Genomic DNA, 26,877 nt, shown 5'->3' on the forward strand with positions numbered 1-26,877 from the left:
GCAAGTTCCACCACTTAAAAAGATGAGAGGCGTCTGTAATTTACATCATAGGTAGACCTCAACTATGGGAGACAAACTGAGAAAAAAAAATCCAGAAAATCACATTGTCTGTTTTTTTATCATTTTATTTGCATTTTATGGTGGAAAATAAGTATTTGGTCAGAAACAAACAATCAAGATTTCTGGCTCTCACAGACCTGTAACTTCTTCTTTAAGAGTCTCCTCTTTCCTCCACTCATTACCTGTAGTAATGGCACCTGTTTAAACTTGTTATCAGTATAAAAAGACACCTGTGCACACCCTCAAACAGTCTGACTCCAAACTCCACTATGGTGAAGACCAAAGAGCTGTCAAAGGACACCAGAAACAAAATTGTAGCCCTGCACCAGGCTGGGAAGACTGAATCTGCAATAGCCAACCAGCTTGGAGTGAAGAAATCAACAGTGGGAGCAATAATTAGAAAATGGAAGACATACAAGACCACTGATAATCTCCCTCGATCTGGGGCTCCACGCAAAATCCCACCCCGTGGCGTCAGAATGATCACAAGAACGGTGAGCAAAAATCCCAGAACCACGCGGGGGGGACCAAGTGAATGAACTGCAGAGAGCTGGGACCAATGTAACAAGGCCTACCATAAGTAACACACTACGCCACCATGGACTCAGATCCTGCAGTGCCAGACGTGTCCCACTGCTTAAGCCAGTACATGTCCGGGCCCGTCTGAAGCTTGCTAGAGAGCATTTGGATGATCCAGAGGATTTTTGGGAGAATGTCCTATGGTCTGATGAAACCAAACTGGAACTGTTTGGTAGAAACACAACTTGTCGTGTTTGGAGGAAAAAGAATACTGAGTTGCATCCATCAAACACCATACCTACTGTAAAGCATGGTGGTGGAAACATCATGCTTTGGGGCTGTTTCTCTGCAAAGGGGCCAGGACGACTGATCCGGGTACATGAAAGAATGAATGGGGCCATGTATCGTGAGATTTTGAGTGCAAACCTCCTTCCATCAGCAAGGGCATTGAAGATGAAACGTGGCTGGGTCTTTCAACATGACAATGATCCAAAGCACACCGCCAGGGCAACGAAGGAGTGGCTTCGTAAGAAGCATTTCAAGGTCCTGGAGTGGCCTAGCCAGTCTCCAGATCTCAACCCTATAGAAAACCTTTGGAGGGAGTTGAAAGTCCGTGTTGCCAAGCGAAAAGCCAAAAACATCACTGCTCTAGAGGAGATCTGCATGGAGGAATGGGCCAACATACCAACAACAGTGTGTGGCAACCTTGTGAAGACTTACAGAAAACGTTTGACCTCTGTCATTGCCAACAAAGGCTATTTTACAAAGTATTGAGATGAAATTTTGTTTCTGACCAAATACTTATTTTCCACCATAAAATGCAAATAAAATGATAAAAAAACAGACAATGTGATTTTCTGGATTTTTTTTTCTCAGTTTGTCTCCCATAGTTGAGGTCTACCTATGATGTAAATTACAGACGCCTCTCATCTTTTTAAGTGGTGGAACTTGCACTATTGCTGACTGACTAAATACTTTTTTGCCCCACTGTATATCTACCGACTGATCAACAAGCTGAGAATGCTACTTATTGCCTGTCACATGGTATCCACCCACAATGGAAAGTCAAAATATGGAAGAGGTATGGAAGTAGAGAGTGAGTTACTTCCAGCAGGATGTGGTGCCCTAACCACAACACACGTTTCGACATTTTACCCTCCGATGAAGGCAAGACGTTTAAGCGAGCGTCATGGGTTAGGCACCAAATCCTGCAGGAGGTCACTTGCTTGATTCAGCCGAGACATACGTACAGCAATATCTGTAGCTTTCTGACAAGACAATGTCTGACACCGACCAATGATAGACCGCATTAAAACAATTCTTGTTTTTTTGTTTGTTTTTGAAGTGCGTCATAAAAATAAAACGCACACAGTCACTTCCCAGACCAGCGCTCTTCCAGTTATATTGGTGCTCTGATCCTCTGGAGAAAATCAGCGGCTGCTAATCAACTGCTGTCTTTCAGTATATTGTCAGAGAGGATGTTTGCCCTAACCGAATAGTGAAAGACTGCAGTGGAGATGTGACATAACAATGCTGGGATAGTATGATGGGAGTATACACTCGCCGGCCACTTTATTAGGTACACCATGCTAGTAACGGGTTGGACCCCTTTTGCCTTCAGAACTGCCTCAATTCTTCGTGGCATAGATTCAACAAGGTGCTGGAAGCATTCCTCAGAGATTTTGGTCCATATTGACATGATGGCATCACACAGTTGCCGCAGATTTGTCGGCTGCACATCCCAAAGATGCTCCATACAAGGCAGGATGGATCCATGCTTTCATGTTGTTTACGCCAAATTCTGACCCTACCATCCGAATGTCGCAGCAGAAATCGAGACTCATCAGACCAAGCAACGTTTTTCCAATCTTCTACTGTCCAATTTCGATGAGCTTGTACAAATTGTAGCCTCAGTTTCCTGTTCTTAGCTGAAAGGAGTGGTACCCGGTGTGGTCTTCTGCTGCTGTAGCCCATCTGCCTCAAAGTTCGACGCACTGTGCGTTCAGAGATGCTCTTAGGCCTACCTTGGTTGTAACGGGTGGCGATTTGAGTCACTGTTGCCTTCCTATCAGCTCGAACAAGTCTGCCCATTCTCCTCTGACCTCTGGCATCAACAAGGCATTTCCGCCCACAGAACTGCCGCTCACTGGATTTTTTTTCTTTTTCGGACCATTCTCTGTAAACCCTAGAGATGGTTGTGCGTGAAAATCCCAGTAGATCAGCAGTTTCTGAAATACTCAGACCAGCCCTTCTGGCACCAACAACCATGCCACGTTCAAAGGCACTCAAATCACCTTTCTTCCCCATACTGATGCTCGGTTTGAACTGCAGGAGATTGTCTTGATCATGTCTACATGCCTAAATGCACTGAGTTGCCGCCATGTGATTGGCTGATTAGAAATTAAGTGTTAACAAGAAGTTGGACAGGTGTACCTAATAAAGTGGCCAGTGAGTGTATGTGCTATGTATTGTGAGAGCAGCATGATGTAGGGGCTAAGGCTCCGATTCCAGCAATGTGTCACTTATTCGGTTGTGTTTTGCAGTTTCAATAAAATCAGTGATTTATCAGCAGGAGATTATTACTAGAAGACTAAGTATCTTGTGCCTCCTGGTCCAGCCACATCCACACCACTGATTGGCTGCTTTCTCTGTACACTGTATGTTGACAAAAAGCTGCTCATCAGTGGTGTGGGCAGGGTTATATAGGGCTCTGCTAGATCTGCAGCAGAGAAAACTGCGATGCTATCACAACTGCTGCACCCAGCAGATATATTGCGGGAATCAGGTTCTCTGCTCCTGCAGTGGTCAGATTGAATGGCAAAAACCTGCTGACAGATTCCCTTTAAGAAAAGGTTGTCTGGTAGTTTAACATTTTGAGAAAGATCAGTAGATGTTATCTAGGATGAGACTAGATGGGCTAGTAGTCGTTATACGTGACCTTTGTCAAAATGTCTCCGAATCTTACCTTCTGCCCCAGTTATTTTCCCCACTTCCAAAACGATATCTTCAATGACGGACTCTTCACTTGCTGCCTAATATATCGCGGCCCCTGACGGGTAACAAGCTTCCTTATATAAGGTGCATTAAGCAACTATTGCTCCTGTAGTTTAGCAGTCGCATGTATTTCCACATATTGTGAAGGCGACATTATGGTTTGGGGTTTATTTCTCTGTAATAAGAGAGGCTGAAATAAATGTTACAGGAAAGGAGCTCGCTGCAGTCTGCATGGGTATTGCATCTTGGGGGAAAAAATTAATAAAATAACTCCAAACTTCTGCGTAACCATTAGATTATTCACAGATTATTACAAATTATTTTGTAAACATGTTTATTAACTGGGAGTCGCTAGAATTCATTTGGTTTCCACACATTTGTCGATATTAAATATACATTCTGCTTTTTTGATACATTTGGTTAATTTATCAATATTATCTTGGATACAAATTCTGTGAAATTTGGTGCCATGTGAATGAGTCTGGGCCGCTGAGCCTGCCATAGCGAGAGCCGCAGCGACCAGCCGGAGCAGAAGACACTAACCGCTGCTACTTATGTAGTCTGGTGCCCCTGCCGATCCATGGGCCTGACATCGCTCCTCTGCATTCACGTCATAGTTACGTTTGCATTGACATTTAATTCTGCTTATTTCTTGCAGGCATCTGCAGAACCTGTTGAAAAGCACCAGACGGCCTTTGGTGGTCCGGTGGTCAGCCGCCTGTACCAGGCGCAGGAGACACTTAGGTAACTGAAGTGATGCCTCCTGCCTGAAGCCTCCTTTGATTTCTCACTTTGCCTAATCCTCTCTACATAACAGGTCTCCCACATTCCTCCGTGCCTCTTCTCCTCCCTCTCCTGCGTCCCATGAGGCTTTGCAGTAATCTATCAGAATTGAATTAATCCTTCTCACTCGGGCAGCCATCTGTCCTCTCCTCTCCGCTCAGGCCCGACTAGTTCCACCGCGGATGATTGATGGGCTCTGCAATTGATTAGTTGCTCTGCCAGATAAATGGACTGTTTTGGCATGAAGTATCACAGGTCAGGCAGTGTGGTCAGGCCGTTTAGGCTTTTGCTTTTAGAAGGAGATGTGCACAGACTAGCAGAATTCAGATCGGACTACGCGCAGATTTTTTCTTGAAGCATGTGCATGACGACGCAAGGATTTTGAAGGCCATAAACCTTTATCTATAGTTTTGAAAATAACTTCTCATTTGTTAAAATCATTTGCGATCTATTTTTTCCTTCAGTTTTCTCATAAATTTAAAGGGCCCCTATATTTCTACCCAACACGGACAACATAGGAAATTAACTGACACTTGTAGCAGTTAAAGGGTTTGATGTCCTGGCAGATCCGCTGCCTACTTAACATACTGGCACGCGCTGGATAAGTGTGCGCCACTCCGTCCCCCAAGACCCCGTCTCCTCCACCTCCTGCAATGTGTTCAGCCCGGTGTTCATGCAGCCATGGAGCAGCTCAGCTGGTGTGAATAATTGCATGAGTGTAGGGTGTGTGTGCGCTTCACACCCCGGGGACTGCAGCCCCCATCATCCCGCATTCCCCCATTCTTATGAAAATGATCGCTCTCGCACCATTGCCTAATCACACTAAGCAATTAAAAGCTCACTGTGCTGCGGAGGGCTGCGGACGCTGCTCTTAATGAGCTTTTGCTTCTCTTGGCCCCTGAGAGGCGTTGAGCATCGTCTGATTAAAGACTGGAAATAATTACAGGTGATGTGACTCTAGGTCCCTGGAGGAAACTTAGGAAGTTGTTAGGACCTTTACATATATTTCCTCTTCTCTTCTTCACCTAAGGCCTATCACTACGAAAATCTTTTTTTTTTTTTTTTTCCATGTATGGGTCATTTGCACTATATATTCTGTACATTTACCATGGATACCCCTTTCAGATATTTTTTTAAATTTTTTTTTTATATTGAGGGGCCCAATTCATTATTGGATTTATTTGTGTCTTTCTTTTGGCATTTTTGGTCCTTGTTCCATTTGAGCTCTATTTTTCTTTTAATGTGTGCCTTTTTAAAATTCTGTTTTTTGTATGTTCACCATTGGGAGCATACTTAGGAGTTTCTAATTGTTCATGGCCGAGTCATCAATTGCTATTTTTCTTGTGTGTGCATCTGAAATGTTTGCCACATTTTAGTGGCACTGGTGACTTTTTGGTAAAAAAAAAAAAAAAAAGTAAAAGTCAAAAATGAAAAGCATTTTTAGTTTACACAAAATTTATGAAGCATGTGCTCCATTTTGAAGAATTTGGCTCAAAGTTGTTCTTTTTTTAAAAAAAGGAGAGAAATTTAAACAAACCTAAAACAAATGAGGAATCAGTTCCATAGGGTTTTGACGTCAGTTCTGTCCCTCCAAATGGTTATCCGCTGCTTTTCAAAATTTGACATTTTCTGTCCCCGTGAACTAATGCTTAAACATGGAACATTTATCAAAATGCATTCACATTCATTATCATGTTCCGTTCCCAATATGTAGGTAGTAGTCTCATGAATTTCCCCCACATGCTGCTTTGCCCTTGGTTCTGTGACATTCTGTACAATGGTCTCTCTTTCCAGCCCTGTACGGAATGTCACAGTGATGCCACTCGAGAGGCTGTCTCATTGGGGGAAAAGTATGATGGGGCATTACATGAAGGCATTACATGACGGGGCTTTACATGACGGGGCTTTACATGACGGGGCTTTACATGACGAGGCTTTACATGACGGGGCGTTTCATGACGGGGCGTTTCATGACGGGGCGTTTCATGATGGGGCGTTTCATGACGGGGCGTTTCATGACGGGGCGTTGCATGACGGGGCGATGCATGACGGGGCGTTGCATGTCGGGGCGTTGTATGATGGGGCGTTGTATGACGGGGCGTTGCATGACGGAGCGTTGCATGACGAGGCGTTGCATGACGGGGCGATACATGACGGGGCGTTGCATGACGGGGCGTTGCATGACGGAGCGTTGCATGACGGGGCGTTTCATGACGGGGCGTTTCATGACGGGGCGTTTCATGACGGGGCGATACATGACGGGGCGTTGCATGACGGAGCGTTGCATGACGGGGCGTTTCATGACGGGGCGTTTCATGACGGGGCGTTTCATGACGGGGCGTTGCATGACGAGGCGTTGCATGACGGGGCGTTGCATGACGGGGCGATACATGATGGGGCGTTGCATGATGGAGCGTTGCATGATGGGGCTTTACAATGCACTTCCAGTTCCTCAGCATCACTCTGCATTCCCTGCCTAGCAGTAATCTATCATCACTCTGCATTCCCTGCCTAGCAGTAATCTTTCCCTGACATGTCAGTGGCATATCGATAAAAAAGGCTGACGTCTCAGTAATGGAGGAACGGACTGGCCAGATGAAGTTATTGCTGGACTTGTCTGTGAAAGAGCCACATGTGCATATAAACAGTGTGTCCACAGATTCATGACACGTACATTTGGGAATGAGTTATGTAAACTTGGAAACTAGAAGTGGCTCACACAAATGACATTATTACAAATCCTGTACACCAAAAGCCATGCTGAGAGCCATGTTGGAAAAATATAAAATTGTACTTTATTAAATCATATGAAGGCGAAACAGGTTAAAAATGAGTCATGCAATGAAGAGGCGGCACATTCAGCAGGAGATGCGGTGTTATATTAGCTGTATGCAAAAGTGGAGCACATATGGAAATATCAGTGTTTCGCCAAGTAAATACATATATATAGCTTCAGACTAGTGCTGGTGACATCAATGTGACAGATGACGATAGGTAATGCGAGATCAGCAATGTGTGGAGAGGATATAAAAGACACAAAAGTTATTAGTATCCGATGTATGCGGTGCAGAAAGGTGCTAAACACAACCTGCAGATCTGGCACTCACCCCAACGCACGTTTCGGTGCAACGCTTTGTCTGGGGGAGGTGACGAAGGTACCAGACAAAGGCATTCTGCTGACGTTTGTGTCATTGTCCACCTCTTCAGCCGGATGAGGCTGTATGGGTAGGTTGTCTTTACACCATACTGCATCTAGTCACCTGACACAGCGCAGGAAAGGATCAGTTTTGCAGCACCGCTCTTAGCTACGTGGCACAAACCACTTACCTTGATGGAAATCTCATGTTTGTTTTTTTCAATGTTCTTGACAACTCTGACTAATGTAGTAATTTATTTTTTTGTAGAGATGAAGATAAGGACATCTTTGACTATTGCCGGGAAAATAACATTTCGCGGATATCCCACGCCTTGTCTATGGGAACCATCGATGTAAATGTGGCAGACGATGAGGTGCGCAGTCAGTGCCTATATATTGTGTGTATATGTACACTTGTTGTCTCTCTTTGCGAAGAGATGACTATTCCGATTTCTGCCGCTAGATATAAATGATAGGATATGTGCATGGGCTAAGTATTTGCAGCAGAAATTTCTTCATCTCTTGGCAGGAAAAACGCTGCGTAAAACAGCAGCGTTTTTTACATGCATTTTTGTTGCTGATTTTTCCCATTTATTAGTATGGGTGAAATCTGCAGCAAAAACGCTGAAAGAATTGACCTGCTGCACCATCCGTGTATCATCTGAGTGATGTTTTAAAGGCTACGGGAAGCTTGGAATTTTTTTAAGAAATACTAGTGAATCAGGCCTTACAAAGTACATCACAGTCAGAGACTCCTAAGGCCGGTTTCATACGTTTAACATCCACGTGGACCTTCATGTTTGGATTGGCCACGGATCTGCTGCCCCGAACTCAACAGTTTCAGCCATGCCTATGAACATACGGAATTTGGCTCAGGAGACCCACCGTCGGTACAGACTCGGACCGAAAATGTTGGACACGTGAAATCGGCCTCACGTCTCCCAAGTAGACAACTTTTTTAAAGGGAATCTGTCCGATGGATGAACCCTCCTAATCCGTCTGTATTGGCATGTAGGTCATGTGAAGCTGAATAACATGACCCCTTGATATCTGTGATACGATGTATTATTTCAGAGAAAAGCACATTTTTCTTAATATGTTAATGAGCTGTTAGGCCGGACATAGATCTCCCCGAAAATCTGCCTTCAGAGCTTATTTTACATGAAAGGGGACGTTACCAGTGTGAGACATGTAATGACTGACAGTCTGCTCTCCTGATCTACATGCCTCACACTGGTTGCACACCCTTTCATGTAAAATAAGATCTGTAGTCAGAGTCTCAGGGAGATCTATGTCCGGCCCATAGATCTTAACAGCGCATTTACATATGAAGAAAAATGTGAATTTCTCTGGAATAAGATATCAGATCACGGATATCAGGGATATCATTGTATTCAGCTTACTATGACCTACACGCCCATATGGACGGCTTAGGAGGGTTCATCCTCCTGATAGATTCCCTTTATTATACCCTTGGCAGTGTAGACGGCACGAGCCATTGAGCTTAGTGATTGGCTGCAGCGGTGTCAATGTGACGACACCACTGCAAGAGAATAATGGAGATGGTAGAGCCGCTGAGCTCCGTAACAGTCGGCAGCGCTGTCGATGTGAGAATACCGCTGTAGCCCAACATCGGGGTAGTGGACCAGGGAGCGGGGAGTAAAGGGTAGTTTGTTTTTATTTTAACATCGAACTTTGCTTATAGGGAAAAGTTTTCTGAGCGGGGCCAATTCCTTTACTGTACACGTTTGTGTGTGTTTTATATCTGTATATATTTTGTATAATTTGTGTTGTTGATATTAATTGTGATTCAGTCTCCGAGCGACTTGTCGATCTGTTTCTTTTCTGATCCTTTCTTCTCCTGATCAGTCATTTACAGTCTATAGACTATGGAATCTGACTACATATCCAGCTGTATGAGCCGGCAATGTCCCGTCAGGCCGCCCCATGTTTTGTCCTCTTTGGCCTGCCTGTGTTCCTGTCATCAGTGACTCCTAAATATGTTTCCATTGAATAAGGGATGTAATTATCAATTCATAGCCTGAGACACGGGGAATTAATGTGCATATGGCGGGGATCTGTCTTCTATAGAGCTCCCTGCATTATGTGTGATATGAGCTAGACTTGGATATTCGGCCGCCCCTCTAGCTGCATATTTTACCTTCAATACATTTGAGTAATTTTAGAGGAATAATATTGGTGCGCTCAGGCGTGGGATATGATCTGCCGGTTAATCTAGTTATTGGAAGTTCCAGTGGACGTATAAATGTTGGCTTTTAATTACTTGGCTGAATCCCCTTGTTACATACCTGTGATGGAGACTGGTGTGACTGCTGGTGATCGCTCTGATGGAAAATAGCTGATCGGGACATGGAGGACTTTTACAAGTTACACCACCATAAAAATCGGATGAGTGCTAACCGTGGTTTTGACAGATGACACTCGTACCCATGTTATTCTATGGGTCAGAGAAAAAAAATTCAGCATCTAATGTACCATTTCCCTCCCGAGAACTCGGATGGCACTCACCCGTTTAACAGTATGGTTCCATGGAAAAATCAGAGCGCTTTCAGATGACATCCGAGTGTGGTCTGATTTTCCACGGACTAATATTATAGAGTAGGTTGAAAAACTCGCACACACACACACTTTTTTGAGAAAATCAGTTCACTCACTGGGGCTCTAGTGAAAACCCAGGTAGTTGCTTAGTTTTGCCCCTCCAGGCTCTCCCGGTCCGTGGCTCAGTGGGTCCACGATCCACGTGCATTACAAACGTACATGAAAGCGAATCAGTCAGCAGTTTTCTTACTGCAAATTGCATATATTATAACATTTGTATTTATCTGACCTGATGGGGCTGAATTGCTTACTTAGAAAATGTGTCATAATGGCTCCCCTTTGTAATGGTTAACCTTTAATATCTGCTCACTTAGCTTGATTGACAGCTTTTCATGGTTCCACCTCTCTGCTGCCGCTGAGATCTCGCACTGCTCAGTACAAGCTGCAGCTATCATGCTGAGTGGGTGGGCAGAGACTGAATTCATCTAAACTCATGCGTGTTCTCACTATTGAGCAGAACTAATAAAATGCTAATTTTACTACCAAGATCATACTGCGATATTTATGGATTTTTTAAAGTACAACCCCCTCATCAGCTCTAAGAAATCTGTCTAATATTGTTTCCAGTGTGTGTTATGAAAAGTAGTGACAGATTCACTTTTTAGAAGTTGGGGACTGATGGAAGGGAGTTTGACTACATGTTTGTAGTCTGTTACCATGGAAACACAATTACATAATAACAGGCACAAAAGGTTTAGACATGTAACTGAAGGTGTAACATATACTCTTGATCTATTTTGTTGGCAGGGTCGGAGCCTCCTGCACTGGGCGTGTGACCGGGGGCGCACGGAGATGGTGTCCGTTCTTCTGTTTCATAACGCTCATATAAATATGCAGGTAAGGACCTTATCAAAAACCTAAAATAGTGGCGTAACTATGATCCCGACGGGTCCATATGTCTCCCCATAAATGTCCTGTTTTGGATATTTTTATGTCCTTTTCATAAGATGGAACATTGGATCAGCCAGCTGTCTGACCTGTGGATACAGGAGAACCGAAGATCCCTTCTCACGTGTTGGTAGTTAGTGGTAGTCATTTTCTGTCCCAGTTTATAATCCATGCTTCTTTTATTGGTATATAGCATAAAAACACTATAAACTGAGTGTCCCCCAGTGAAGGCAGCCGGCGTCCATTCAGAACATATCCATAGGTTGCTATCGCCCCAGGACATGCCCAAAGAGCATCCTAAACGTCATGAGAAAACCTTCTGGCTGAATCCGTAATGTTCCTCTAGACTTCTGTAAGTGTCCTATAAGGGTTTATTCACCCTGATTTATTGGGAAAGTTTTTGCCACTGAAAATAAGTTCTACACATGTGAATGGTGTTCTTTTGGCAACAAGCAAATGGATTAAAGCTTATATACCAGACCACACAAGCACCTCAAAGACAATAGTGGATGCAAGGACGTCTATAAGTAGTGCAGTGCGAAAGAGATAGAAGAAATCCTACAAGGAAACAGCACTACATGAACTAATGTAAAACTAATTATTTTATTGAATCAATAAATAAAATCACAGGAGATGTATACAAAGGGATAGCGTGAACGACAATCATTCCCCAACAACGGCAGCCTCATGCACACCAGGTAATGTCCCACAATATAAAGAGAAACTGTAAACATATAGTTAACTCCAAAAAGTGCAAGTGCATTGTGCAATTCAATACAAAAATAGCAACACCAAAGGCACCATGTCACAAGAAATGTAAAGCAATGTATGCATACATGGTACAGTTGTATAAAGAAATGGCTACCATGGTGGCTCTACAAAGTAGATGTGGAGTAGCAGAGAGTACAAGACAAAAATAATGTGGGCTAGTGGTATAGTTACCTGGAGAGCTGTGCTGCTGCCTGCCCCAACACGCGTTTCGGTGTAGTGCCTTCTTCCGGTGGATTTTCGATAAATTACAGTCAGAAAAATGTCTACAGCAAATCTTCCGCTTGTGAATTCATCCCTTAGAGGTCCGTGCAAAATAGAGCATTAATGGGGTTTTCTCAAAATTATTAATGGTTAATATCGCAAAATACTCCCCTCCATTCCCACCAACAGAAACATTTTTAATCTTATTTACTGCTTGTCGCCTAGGTTACCGACTCGTGCTGCAGTCTATCAGCAGTGGTCGGTATCCAAGGCAAGGAGAGCAGCGCTTACAAGCGCTCTATGTTATAGCTTATAGATTGCTCCTCTGAAGCTGACTGATCCGGCCAACCTCAATGCCCCCTGCCCTTTAATGATAACAACTCTTGAAAGGATATGGATCCTTCGGAGAGCAAATTTATGTATTTATTTATTTTTCTACTTTAAGGCATGGATTTTTAGTAAAAATAAATGTAAAAATGTTGCACTATTTGGCTTTTACAAGTTTTTCAATTTCTTTGCTTATAGCAGTAGGATGAGTTGACTGAGAATCCGTCAGTGAGTTCTGACGGGGAGTTTACATTTCGGTTCTAAATTGATGTTGCAGACTTTCTGCAGCTTTTCTGCATCTATTACCTAAATTGGGTTACTTGTGTTTTTTCATTTTGTGTGTGTTTTTTTTTTTTTTTTATAATGCATTTTTTTCAGCTGCTGTTCTAGTCTCTTTTTGATATGTCATGCTTTAAATAAAACTGCTTTGTTTGGGAAACTTCCCACTACTTAGCTTTGTTAAAACTTTATTGATACACTCATGTGCAGATTACGTGCTTTTTTAATTTATTTTCCGCTGCAGAAACGCAATAAAAATGCGTATGAGTTTTGCTCTTTTTCATCTGTGGATTTTCTGCATCTCGTTCCTATGAGGAAAATCCGACCTCTATCAATTGGAGGAATCTCTCGTCCCTCCTTACACATGCGCACTTACCCCTTTGGGACAGGGAAGACCTATAGGAATGGGAAGGAACATTATTAGATGGACGTCAGCTTTATTTCAATCCCTAACATGGAGGGATATTTAAAGCCCACAAACTTCATGCCCAGGCACACTCACATGCACCTGTGAACCTCATCTCTGTACTACCGTATACCACGTCAGGCTCCTGATGAAGCTACAAGATGGGGAAACGCTTCGAGTAGAAGCACAAACAACTAATGAGAAGTTATCCATATATCTTCATTTACTCATGACGGTGGGCTGCTCCCAGACAGTAACATATACAGTATCTGGTCTTAAATAATGCTATCATAATTCTGTATGTAACTTGTTTTATCATCCACTATAATACTAGAACAGGGAATGCTGGAGCAGTTAGGGAAATCCACCATTGTGCTGGGGCGCCATCTTCGTTCATCTAGGGTACCAACCTCCGCAGCTAGGCAGTACCAGCCATAGCTATCAGACTAGGGATTTGCAGGTATTGGATGTTACTTAGGATATATTTGTATAATTTCTGGTAATGGACCTATATACAGTGGGTACGGAAAGTATTCAGACTCCTTTAAATTTCTCACTCTTTTTTTCATTGCAGCCATTTGGTAAATTCAAAAAAATTCATTTTTTTCTCATTAATGTGGATTCTGTACCCCATCTTGACTGAACAGAAATGTAGTAATTTTTGCAAATTTAATAAAAGAAAAACTGAAATATAACATGGTCATAAGTATTCGGACCCTTTGCTCAGACTCTCATATTTAAGTCACTTGCTGTCCATTTCCTTGTGATCTTCCATGAGATGGTTCTACTCCTTCATTGGAGTCCAGCTGTGTTTAATTAAACTGATAGGACTTGATTGGGAAAGGCGCACACCTGTCTATATAAGACCTCACAGCTCACAGTGCATGTCAGACCAAATGAGAATCATGAGGTCAAAGGAACTGGCCAGTGAAAAATTCAACAAATAGAAAAACTTTTAAAACCTAAGTCGGACCCTGAATTTAACAGGGATGAGCACACCTTACATACCTCAGTTGAAATAAATGTAAATTTTCCTCTTTAGAGAGAAAGAAGACTTGAACACTAGGGCCACCTGTTGGAAGTAGAAATCCTACAAGTCCATAAAGACCTTTTAACGAGCCTTGCAACATGGCTTGGGATAAAAGCCAAAGCAGAATATCAATGTGCAGACACAGTGTTTCGCGGTATTACCCCTCCTCAGGACAAAGTATGAGATCTGATTTGGGTGGGTGAGAGACTAGGACTGGGATCTAAGGAGTAAGGTTTCTCCTTGCGGAGAGTGACGTGCCAGGTCTGGCATGTCAGTATGAGGAAACTTAAATGCCTTACATGCTTCTCTGGGAAATTAAATATGCAAATTAATTTCTCAGACGAGCATGCAAAGACTTGTAAGTCTCCTCATACTGGCTTGCCAGACCCGGCATGTCTCTCTCCGCAAGGAGAAACCTTACTCCTTAAACCTCAGCTGAGAAATTCCAGCTTATTATTAACCCCTTAATGACCGCAAATACGCCTTTTAACGGTGGCAGTTAAGGGTACTTAAGCTACAGTGCCGCTTTTTAACGCCGCTGCGTAATAAGGGTATAGCACCTCCCAGAGTCAGAAGTTCTCCGGGGTCTCGGCTACCGGGGTAGCTGGTTATAATACCTATGAGATTCTGCCATCTGACCCAACCCCAACATATACCAGGACACTTTTATACATACTTGATGTCACCAAGGAAAAGTCCCTAATTTCATATAGTGAATCTGGTACAGGAAACACCCACCATACTCACATTTTATGCCCTACCCAAAATCCATAAAGTCCTGAACCCTTTGAAGGGTCGCCCTATAGTGTCAGGGATAGACTGTCTAACCCAGACTGTTGGAGTATACATCGATAGGATACTAAGTCCCTTTGTCAATACACTTCCATCATACGTTTGGGACAAACTATATCTTCTTACCCAACTTGAAGATATTACTGTAGAGGAGAATACCATCCTGGCCTACATTGATGTGGAGGCCCTCTGCAGAAGTATGCCATATGATCTTGGCCTCCCGACAATAGAATGTGGGGAACATACCCAATCGGTGGTAGATTCACTTTAACACACAACAATTTTATTTTTTGTTAAATAGTACTTTCACCAGCTCAGCGATGGGGAGCACATGTGCCTCCACGTATGGAAACCCCGTTGTATTTTGGGAACAGAACAGGTGGTGGCACCCATACGATGGCCTCTAGGAAGAAATACAGATAATATACTAGTTCTCTGGCCTGGCTCAGAGGCTGAGTTTTGGGCATTCGTCCACAGTCTAACACTGATGAAATAGGCCTCAGATTCACGTCTGAATGCAACAAAAATGAGATCACATTCCTGGATCTTACCATACAAAAAGATCGAAGTCTTACAACACGTACATACCGAAATCCAACGGCCACTAATAGCCTGCTAAAATGGGACAGTCAACACCCATCAGCCTTGGAAAAGGGAACACCGAAGGGCCAATTTCTCCGAATGAGGAGAAACTTGCCAATTAGGCGACTTCAAAACACAAGCAGCTGACCTGTACAAGAGAATCCAAGATATGGGCTACCCTCATCAGTTCCTTGACTGGCCGTACTCTCATGCATTGAGGAAGGAAAGACCGTCCCTGCTTAATTCCAAGGGAAAAGCAGGACACCAAAAACATCAGAGTAATTGGATCTGATAGTCTACCAAACCCTCAAAAAATATTGGGGTATCATTTTGGCAGATCCAAATCTGAAAGGAATTATTCCATCAACCCCTAACATCACATATAGGAGGGTTAGATCGATCAGTGATCACCTGGTGCACAGTTTGTACCAGAGACCACCAATATCAGGAACATGGCTTGACAGAAGGATCTATGGCTACTTTAAATGTGACAACTACTGTACATGTCATTGGATAGAGCTCTGCAAAGTCTACAAAAGTGCATCATCGGGTAGAACCTTCTCTATCAGGACTTCCGAAATTCTAAGTTCTCTGGGGTGTTTTATAAAGCAACATTCACCTGTCCCCTAGATTATGTCGGTAAGACCACCGGAGAGCTTAGAAGACGGGTGGGTGAACATCTGGGGGACATCCGAAATAAGCGGAACAGCCCGATTGCATGTCATATGAATAATGTACATGAGACAACTGGGGGACATCTCCTTTTGTATGGTGGAACTTATCAAACCAAGAATTAGGGGATGAAGCCTTGGTATGATTATAGTCTGAATGGATTTCAAGAATACAATCATTAGCCCCAAAAGGCCTTAAGGAACAAATCTTACACGTTTCCTCTAACAACTGATTGTGTCCTCTATCTAATACCCTTCTTTACAGAGACTTTGGCATGTGCCACTCTAGGTGGCATTTCCATAGTGAATCAACGGCCGATTGGTAATTTTATTTTCAACACTATCATGTGTTTTCATCATTTGACACTGCTTTGACCCTTTGCCTCATCACCATAACCATAACATCACCATAACGTCTAAATACACACAATATAAATATGCAAAAACATTCAGTGACAATTCTGTATCAAATATAAAATATATACTATATCCACCATGGAACTCACCGGCCGGTTACTAGTCCAATTTTCTCATAGCGCATGCGCAACTGGGGAGGAATGTACACCCCTACCTCTAGCATTTGGAGGAATCTCTCCCCCCTTCCCTACACATGCACATTTACCCCTTTGGGACAGGGGAGACCTATAGGAATGGAGGCTACATTATTAGATGGATGGCAGCTTTATTTCAATCCCTAACATGGAGGAATATTTAAACTTCATGCCCAAATGCACTCAGATGGACCTGTGAATCTCGTTTATTTAATATATCACATCAAGACTCCTGATGAAGCTACAAGATGGGGAATTATGTCAAGTAGAAGGATAAACAACTAATGAGAAGTTATCCATATATCTTCATTTACTCATTACGGTTGGCTCCCAGGTAGTAACATATCTGTCCTTAGTTAATGCTATCCTAATCTTCCGTCTAACTTGTTTTATCATCCACTATAATATGCTAGGGTAGTTAGGGAAAGCCACCGGTGTGCTGGGCCGCCATCTTCGTTCATCTAGTGTGCCAACCTCTGGACTGAGGACCAGCCCTAGCCCTTTGACTTGGAAATTTTTGCCATTGAGTGACAATCCCCAATATAAGTCAGTGGTGTCCTTTTGGCCAGTGGTAATGTTTGTGGCTTTGCCTGTGCCTGGAAGCTGCAATGTCCATGTGTTTTTTTTATTATTCAGTGTTTGGTAAGAGAGGAGCATTATTCTAAGCCGAGAGTCCTTACAAGTAAATTCACTTAGACTATTGATCGGGTGACGTGCCGGTGGGATACAGGTGGTCGGTACAGGGGATCTGATTAGTAACGGCACTGTGCTGGCTAAGGGATTCTTATCGTTTTTAGTCCAAGTCCTAAGTGCTTTGTTCTGTTTCCTCGCCGCTCCTCTCTGGACCCTTTTCCATCAGAAGTTACATTTTTGGGGGGTTGGGAATGATTGATTTCAGAGGTCACCCCGACATTCAGTAACTTGCAGGGAACCCCTGATATGAGGCAGCGTTGGTACAAGTGGTTATAAATGAATCACTCGGAGGGGGAGGGATGAAATAAGCGGCCGGGTAGGGGTCTTTTTTTCTTCTTTTTTTTTTTTTAAGCTTTCAGGGGAAGACAATCCAGAGATAATAAATAGCAGAGTGAGCGTCTCCACGGGGAGAGATTCTCACAAACAACATTATTATTGAGCGCTCAATCCATTGCCAGATCCATCTCATTACTGACAACAACCTGCAGTCGAGACGTTCATAAGTCTAAGATTCTCCTGCTGCAGGACGGAGCTGCGGAGCTTCACATGGTGCTTATGACCATGACCGGATCAACATTTCAGCATTTGCTAAAAATTGGGATTTTTTTAAAACTGCAAATATTATGTAAAGTTTGTGTATATTTATCCCAGGCCTTGCAAACAATAAGACCCTTTTTTTCATCAGTTTGATCTGTTTTCATCCATTTACGTTCCATGTGTCTGCTTTTTTTACCATCTGTGTCATCTTTTTATATGGTATAGTAAAAATCCGTGTTCTGTCTTGTCTGTCTCTTTGTTTTTTATGTTTTTGCAGCCCCATTGCCTTAAATATTAATCGGAACAAAATAGAAGACATCGGTTTTCTAATTTTTGGGGAACGGCCGTCTGCAAAATGAACATTTGTGTCGCATCTTTGTGCTGTCCATTAAAAAGCACCAACCTGTAAATTTGGCCAAAGAAACTTGTTCACTTTCCAAAATTATAAAGATCACCCCAATGCCTGAGATGATCAGCGTTTAACGACTTTGTCAGTACCACAGACTTCTGGCCAAAAAGCCATTGACGTCAGTGGGACTTAACATTTTGTGCCCTTTTCGTTTTGGAAATTGGAGGTGGTCCAAGCTTATGGACGCCATTTATATCTTCTATCGTGTTTCTGACACACATCAAAAACTATTTGGATTTCCTCTTTTGAAAAACATTTCCCTCTAAGGCTATGTTCACAGCTCCGTCAGGGCTTATATTTTATATTTTTATATCTGGAAAACAGATGTGGACGTTTTCGTTCATGTGGCCATTGGCTTTAATGATGCAGAAGGAGTCACATTGTACTGACATCATTTTCGGCAGTATCCAACCTTTTGAGGATGGCGTCATATAACAAATTACCGTGGTTGGGCCTCGGGGGCCCTGTCCATTTATTTAAAAATCTGCAGAAAGGGGCTGTAAACAAGAAAAGTTGCTAGTTTGGTAAAAATGTGGCTCAAAAAGAAGGCTTTTAACAACACAAAATTGACATAAAGGTAATCTGTCACCAAGTTTTTGCCACCAAATATGACAGCAGCATAATGTAGAGACAGAGACTCTTAATTTCAGCAATGTGTCCCCTCCTGGGCTGTTTGCTGTAATTTTTATAAAATCACTGTTTTATCAGCAGGAGATTATCTCCATATTCATGCTCTACATATAACACCGCCCCCAACACTGATTGGCAGCTTTCTGCCTATGCACATTGTACACAAAATGCTGTCAATCTGTGATGTGGGCGGGATTTTATAGAGCTCAGCATTCAGAGCACTGCTAGATCTGCAGCTGAGGAAACACAGGGATTCTATCAAAACTGCTGCAAGCAGCCCAGTAAGTGATACATCGCTGCTCTTTGGGGAATACATAAGGCTGCTCTCGGGGGGGATTTATTAGTGGCATTAAGGGGGATTTCACCCACCCCATCTAAGTGTATTGTACTGGTACAGATACATGATGATGACTGGCTGTAAACGCCACTTTAGTGGCCCGAAGGTGTTTCACCCCCCCCCCCCCCATATTTCTGAAATGGCACCCCTTTGTAAATATGCAGTGTTCTGGATGTAACCTAGCCAGTAAAACAATAGCAAAGCCATTTATTGTGCCATCCAAAGCCACAAGAAAGCTGGGTTGTTGTCCGCTTGTGCTCTGCAAAAGTACCCAGCATGGACCGTGTGTTCTCAGGACATTTATTTTCTTCCTTGCAGTGATCTGGTGGGCCTAGATGTGAGTGCAGTGTGTAGCGTCTCATCCTCTCTGTAATTTCTCTATGTAGTTTTTTTTTCTTTTAGACATTGATGCATTTTGTTCAGCTGTATAGATATAAATGCCTTCAATTGTTGTTTTCCGCTTAATTCCATGGAAGTTTATAGAAGTGATGTCATGGCGGTTTGGTCAATTGGTATTGGCAGTGAGTGAGTGATGCCACCGGCCCGCTATCAGTCAGGATCCCAGTCTGCCGCACAGATTAGGCCCGGGAGGGGGTAAAGAGGTCTTGGTAACAGTAATGAGCCCAGGCAGAGTGAGGCACGAGGTCAGAGCTTCGGCTGTATTGGATTCAGATTCATAAGTTAATTGAGGGCAGAGTCCCCCTCCTAACTGCTCTCACCGCAGATCAATAGCCATAAATATGGCTCCCAAAGGACCCAGCTCCACGGTACCTTCCCAGCACACGTCTACCCGCTGACCTACAGGTGTACAACTAGCGCATATCACGGCGGGAGCGGGTGGTGCAGGTGTCCTCACATCATTAGATCTACGTGTGCCACTACTAATGTCTGAGCGCTTCTGTATTGGAGATCTAGCAGCAGGCAGATTTTGTGTAATGCAGCTTTAAGGGTATGCACACAGTGGGGATATGCAGCAGATTTTCCCTGCTGTTTTTTGGGGCTAAGAATCCCGTGCATATTAAGTATTGCCATTGTTAATGTGTTTAAAAATTGCCCAACACTGCAGATTTGCAGGTAGTCGATTTTATAGTTCAGATTTTTCACTGAGGTTTGATCTGCAGTAAAGTCCTAGAAGTTCTGTAATATCGCCAGCAACAAAACATGCACAATTTGGTGCAGATTTTTCAGGATTTGGACATGCCCTTAATCTGGTATAAGGGGTCCTGGTATTGGATGATTTGCACATATTTTAGAAGGTTTCGAAAAGAGACCATTAGTCCATATTCACATTTGCCAAAATTCTGCCTTTTTTTTTTTTTTCTGTGGGTGTCTACTAAAATACACAACTGCTGATTATTGCTTTCTGAAGTACACATAAAAGCCTACAGGGAAAAAAAAGCACCAAACAATGCGCAGCGGGCAGAAGTGTTCATGAAATTATATCCACCATGCTTGAACTGGTAAAGTAAGCAGTTTTCCTGCAATTATGAAATTGTGGTAAAAAGTGAAACGTGTGATGCACATATATGCTAAAAGAACTAACTGTTGTAGAAAATGTTACTGGTATGGATTCTGTGCAATACCCTAGTTACCAACCTCAGATTTCCCAGGACCCGAAAAGAATGGGGTTTATGTAAGCACTGTGTGAGCGGTTGGGCGTCCCCGGGACTTTTGAGGAGTGTGATTCTTCTGAGCCATGGGACAGGACTTAAAGGGAATCTGTCAGCAGGATTTCACTCTCCAAACTATCTACAGTGGTTGAAATAAGTATTGAACACTTCACCAATTTTCTAAAGGTGCTATTGACACGAAATTCTTACCAGAAGTCCGTAACACCCCATTCAATCCACACAGGCAAAGAAATCAAACCATAGCTGTCCAATTAAGTTATGTGTAATAATGAGAAATTACACAGTTAAAAAGTATTGAACAGGCTTACTGAAATATATTTTATCACTTCATAGAAAAGCCTTTGTTGGTGATGACACCTCCTGTATGGAGAAACTAGTTGCATGCATTGCTCAGGTCTCATTTTGGCCCATTCTTCCTTACAAACACTGTTCACATCCTGAAGGTTCTGTGAACTCTGAGCTTTAGGTCCTTCCATACATTTTCTATTGGATTCAGGTCCGGTGATTGGCTCGGCCATTCTAGCAGCTTTATTTTCTTTCTATGAAACCAGTTGAGAGTTTCCTTGGCAGAGTGTTTGGGATCATTGTTTTGCTGAAACGTCCACCGTCATTTCATCTTCATCATCCTGGTAGGTGGCAGCAGATTTTTATTGAGAACTTCTTGGTACATTTGTCCATCCATCCTTTCTTCAATTATATGAGGTTTGCCAGTGCCGTATGCTGAAAAAGCCCCAGATTGTGATGTTCCCACCTCCAATCTTCACAGTTGGTATGGTGTTTTGGGGGTGATGCACTGCCCTTCGATCTCCAAACATGGCGTGTATAATGGCATCCAAAGAGTTCAATTTTGGTCTCATCTGACCAGACTATATTCTCACAGGTTTGTCTAAATGTTGTTGAGCAAACTTTAAACGTGCTTGAAAATGCTTTTTGTTCAGCAGTGGAGTCTTGCGTGATGAGAGTGCATACAGACCATGGAGGTTGCATGCAGTAATTATAGTTTTCTTTGAAACAATTGTACCTTCTGATTCCAGGCCTTTCTGTAGCTCTTTGCAGGTGGTCCTTAGCTCTTGGACAACTTTTCTGTTAATTCGTTTCACTCGTCTGATTATCTTGCAGGCAGTGCTCACTGAAACCCTCAGTAGTTTAGAAATTCTTCTGTAACCAATGCAATTGGGAGGGGGAAAAAATAATAAATTACTGATAGGGGTTTGTTATAAATCTCCAAAAATAATGGAAGCAATGGAGAATATCCTCGTAAAGCAAATAGATGAAGCTGCGACTCAAGGAGAAGTCATTATTATGGGGTACTTCAACTACCCTGAAATAGATTGGGGAACAGAAACCTGCAGTTCCAGTAAAGGTAATCAGTTTTTGACAACTATGAGAGACAATTACCTTTCACAACTGGTTCAGGACCCAACAAGAAGGGGGGCACTGCTAGACCTAATATTAACCAACAGGCCAGACCGCATATCAAATATAAGGGTTGGGGGTCACTTGGGGAATAGTGATCACAAAATAATAAGTTTTCATGTCTCCTTTAATAAGATGTGTAGTAGAGGGGTGACAAGGACACTAAACTTCAGGAGGGCAAATTTCCAACGGATGAGAGAGGATCTTGGTGCAATTAACTGGGACGCTATCCTGAGATATAAAAATACACAAAGAAAATGGGAGACGTTTATTAGCATCCTGGATAGGACCTGTGCGCAGTATATACCGTATGGGAATAAACATACTAGAAATAGGAGGAAACCAATATGGCTAAATAGAGCTGTAAGGGGCGCAATAAGGGACAAAAAGAAAGCATTTAGAGAATTAAAGGAAGTAGGTAGTGAGGAGGCATTAAATAAATACAAAAAATTAAATAAATTCTGTAAAAAGCAAATCAAGGCAGCAAAGATTGAGACAGAGAGACTCATTGCTAGAGAGAGCAAAAATATCCCCAAAATATTCTTTAACTACATAAATAGTAAGAAACTAAAAAATGATAGTGTTGGCCCCCTTAAAAATAGTCTGGGTGAAATGGTGGATGAGGATGAGGAAAAAGCCAATATGCTAAGTGACTTTTTTTCATCAGTATTTACAAAAGAAAATCCCATGGCAGCCAATATGACTAGTGATAAAAATTCCCAATTAAATGTTACCTGCTTAACCCAGCAGGAAGTACGGCGGCGTTTAAAAATCACTAAAATTGACAAATCTCCGGGCCCGGATGGGATACACCCCCGAGTACTGCAGGAACTAAATACAGTCATTGATAGACCATTATTTTTAATCTTTAAAGACTCCATAATAACAGGTCTGTACCACAGGACTGGCGTATAGCAAATGTGGTGCCAATATTCAAAAAGGGGACAAAAACTGAACTCGGAAATTATAGGCCAGTAAGCTTAACCTCTACTGTGGGTAAAATCCTGGAGGGCATTCTCTAAGGGATGCTATACTGGAGTATCTGAAGAGGAATAACCTCATGACCCGGTATCAGCATGGGTTTACTAGGGACCGATCATGTCAGACTAATTTGATCAGCTTCTATGAAGAGGTAAGTTCCGGATTGGACCAAGGGAAACCAGTAGATGTAGTGTATATGGACTTTTCAAAAGCTTTTGATACGGTGCCACACAAAAGGTTGATACATAAAATGAGAATAATGGGGATAGGGGAAAATATGTGCAAGTGGGTTGAGAGCTGGCTCAGGGATAGGAAACAAAGGGTGGTTATTAATGGAGCACACTCGGACTGGGTCACGGTTAGTAGTGGGGTACCACATTGGTCAGTATTGGGCCCTCTTCTTTTTAACATATTTATTAATGACCTTGTAGGGGGCATACAGAGCAGAATTTCAATATTTGCAGATGACACTAAACTCTGCAGGGTAATCAATACAGAGGAGGACATTTTTATATTACAGGCTGATTTATGTAAACTAGACGCTTGGGCTGATAAATGGCAAATGAGCTTTAATGGGGATAAATGTAAGATCATGCACTTGGGTAGAAGTAATAAGATGTATAACTATGTGCTTAATTCTAAAACTCTGGGCAAAACCGTCAATGAAAAAGACCTGGGTGTATGGGTGGATGACAAACTCATATTCAGTGGCCAGTGTCAGGCAGCTGCTACAAAGGCAAATAAAATAATAGGATGTATTAAAAGAGGCATAGATGCTCATGAGGAGAACATAATTTTACCTCTATACAAGTCACTAGTGCGACCACACTTAGAATACTGTGCACAGTTCTGGTCTCCGGTGTATAAGAAAGACATAGCTGAACTAGAGCGGGTGCAGAGAAGAGCGACCAAGGTTATTAGAGGACTGGGGGGTCTGCAATACCAAGATAGGTTATTACACTTGGGGCTATTTAGTTTGGAAAAACGAAGACTAAGGGGTGATCTTATGTTAATGTATAAATATATGAGGGGACAGTACAAAGACAAAGCATATGAAAAACAAATTTTTGTACAAAAGGAAAATCAAAATAGACATGTGACATAAATTCCCCTTAAAAGTCTTGAATCTTTATTAACCCCTTCCTGACATCCGACGTACTATCCCGTCGAGGTGGGGTGGGCCCGTATGACCGCCGACGGGATAGTACGTCCAGCGCGATCGGCGGCGCTCACGGGGGGAGCGCGGCCGATCGCGGCCGGGTGTCAGCTGCCTATCGCAGCTGACATCCGGCACTATGTGCCAGGAGCGGTCACGGACCGCTCCCGGCACATTAACCCCCGGCACACCGCGATCAAACATGATCGCGATGTGCCGGCGGTGCAGGGAAGCATCGCGCAGGGAGGGGGCTCCCTGCGGGCTTCCCTGAGCCCCCCGCAGCAACGCGATGTGATCGCGTTGCTGCGAGGGTCTTACCTCCCTCCCTGCCTGCTCCAGACCCGGATCCAAGATGGCCGCGGATCCGGGTCCTGCAGGGAGGGAGGTGGCTTCACAGAAGCCTGCTCAGAGCAGGCACTGTGAAGCAGCCTGCACTTCTCTCAGATCGGTGATCTGTCAGAGTGCTATGCAAACTGACAGATCACCGATCTGTATTGTCCCCCCCTGGGGCAAAGTAAAAAAGTAAAAAAAAAAATTTCCAAATGTGTAAAAAAAAATAAAAAAAAATATTCCAAAATAATGAAAAAAAAAAAAAAAAATTCCCATAAATACATTTCTTTATCTAAATAAAAAAAAAAACAATAAAAGTACACATATTTAGTATCGCTGCGTCCGTAACGACCCGACCTATCAAACTGGCCCACTAGTTAACCCCTTCAGTAAACACCGTAAGAAAAAAAAAAAAAAACGAGGCAAAAAACAACGCTTTATTATCATACCGCCGAACAAAAAGTGGAATAACACGCGATCAAAAAGACAGATATAAATAACCATGATACCGCTGAAAGCGTCATCTTGTCCCGCAAATAACGAGCCGCCATACAGCATGATCAGCAAAAAAATAAAAAAGTTATAGACCTGAGAATAAAGCGATGCAAAAATAATTATTTTTTCCATAAAATAGTTTTTATCGTATAAAAGCGCCAAAACATAAAAAAATAATATAAATGAGGTATCGCTGTAATCGTACTGACCCGACGAATAAAACTGCTTTATCAATTTTACCAAACGCGGAACAGTATAAACGCCTCTCCCAAAAGAAATTCATGAATAGCTGGTTTTTGGTCATTCTGCCTCACAAAAATCGGAATAAAAAGCGATCAAAAAATGTGACGTGCCCAAAAAGTTACCAATAAAAACGTCAACTCGTCCCACAAAAAACAAGACCTCACATGACTCTGTGGACCAAAATATGGAAAATTTATAGCTCTCAAAATGTGGTAACACAAAAAATATTTTTTGCAATAAAAAGCGTCTTTCAGTGTGTGACGGCTGCCAATCATAAAAATCCGCTAAAAAACTCGCTATAAAAGTAAATCAAACCCCCCTTCATCACCCCCTTAGTTAGAGAAAAATAAAAAAAATGTATTTATTTCCATTTTCCCATTAGGGTTAGGGCTAGGGTTGGGGCTAGGGTTAAGGCTACAGTTAGGGTTGGGGCTAAAGTTAGGGTTAGGGTTGGGGCTAAAGTTACGGTTAGGGTTTAGATTACATTTACGGTTGGGAATAGGGTTGGGATTAGGGTTAGGGGTGTGTCAGGGTTAGAGGTGTGGTTAGGGTTACTGTTGGGATTAGGGTTAGGGGTGTGCTTGGATTAGGGTTTCAGTTATAATTGGGGGGTTTCCACTGTTTCGGCACATCTGGGGCTCTCCAAACGCGACATGGCGTCCGATCTCAATTCCAGCCAATTCTGCGTTGAAAAAGTAAAACAGTGCTCCTTCCCTTCCGAGCTCTCCCGTGTGCCCAAACAGGGGTTTACCCCAACATATGGGGTATCAGCGTACTCAGGACAAATAGGACAACAACCTTTGGGGTCCAATTTCTCCTGTTACCCCTGGGAAAATACAAAACTGGGGGCTAAAAAATAATTTTTGTGGGAAAAAAAAAAAGATTTTTTATTTTCACGGCTCTGCGTTATAAACTGTAGTGAAACACTTGGGGGTTCAAAGTTCTTACAACACATCTAGATAAGTTCCTTGGGGGGTCTAGTTTCCAAAATGGGGTCACTTGTGCGGGGCTTCTACTGTTTAGGTACATTAGGGGCTCTGCAAACGCAATGTGACGCCTGCAGACCATTCCATCTAAGTCTGCATTCCAAATGGCGCTCCTTCACTTCCGAGCCCTTCCATGCATCCAAACGGTGGTTCCCCCCCACATATGGGGTATCAGCGCACTCAGGACAAATTGGACAACAACTTTTGGGGTCCAATTTCTCCTGTTACCCTCGGGAAAATACAAAACTGGGGGTTGAAAAATAATTTTTGTGGGAAAAAAAGTTTTGTTTTATTTTTACGGCTCTGCATTATAAACTTCTGTGAAGCCCTTGGTGGGTCAAAGCACTCACCACACATCTAGATAAGTTCCTTAGGGGGTCTACTATCCAACATGGTGTCACTTGTGGGGGGTTTCTACTGTTAG

At 42.8% G+C, this 26,877-nt stretch overlaps 1 protein-coding gene across 1 annotated transcript in view; it reads left to right on the forward strand.

Annotated features, from left to right (window-relative positions):
- The window catches only part of ACBD6 (acyl-CoA binding domain containing 6), a 92,769-nt gene that overhangs the window by 46,565 nt on the left and 19,327 nt on the right, over positions 1 to 26,877 (forward strand). The window contains exons 4-6 of the mRNA XM_077277930.1: positions 4,232 to 4,317; positions 7,761 to 7,866; positions 10,859 to 10,948. Of these exons, the coding sequence (XP_077134045.1) occupies positions 4,232 to 4,317; positions 7,761 to 7,866; positions 10,859 to 10,948 (282 nt within the window). The remainder of the gene's footprint in view (positions 1 to 4,231; positions 4,318 to 7,760; positions 7,867 to 10,858; positions 10,949 to 26,877) is intronic.

This window comes from Ranitomeya variabilis, chromosome 8, assembly GCF_051348905.1.
Source record: "Ranitomeya variabilis isolate aRanVar5 chromosome 8, aRanVar5.hap1, whole genome shotgun sequence".
Classification (NCBI taxonomy): Eukaryota; Metazoa; Chordata; class Amphibia; order Anura; family Dendrobatidae; genus Ranitomeya; species Ranitomeya variabilis.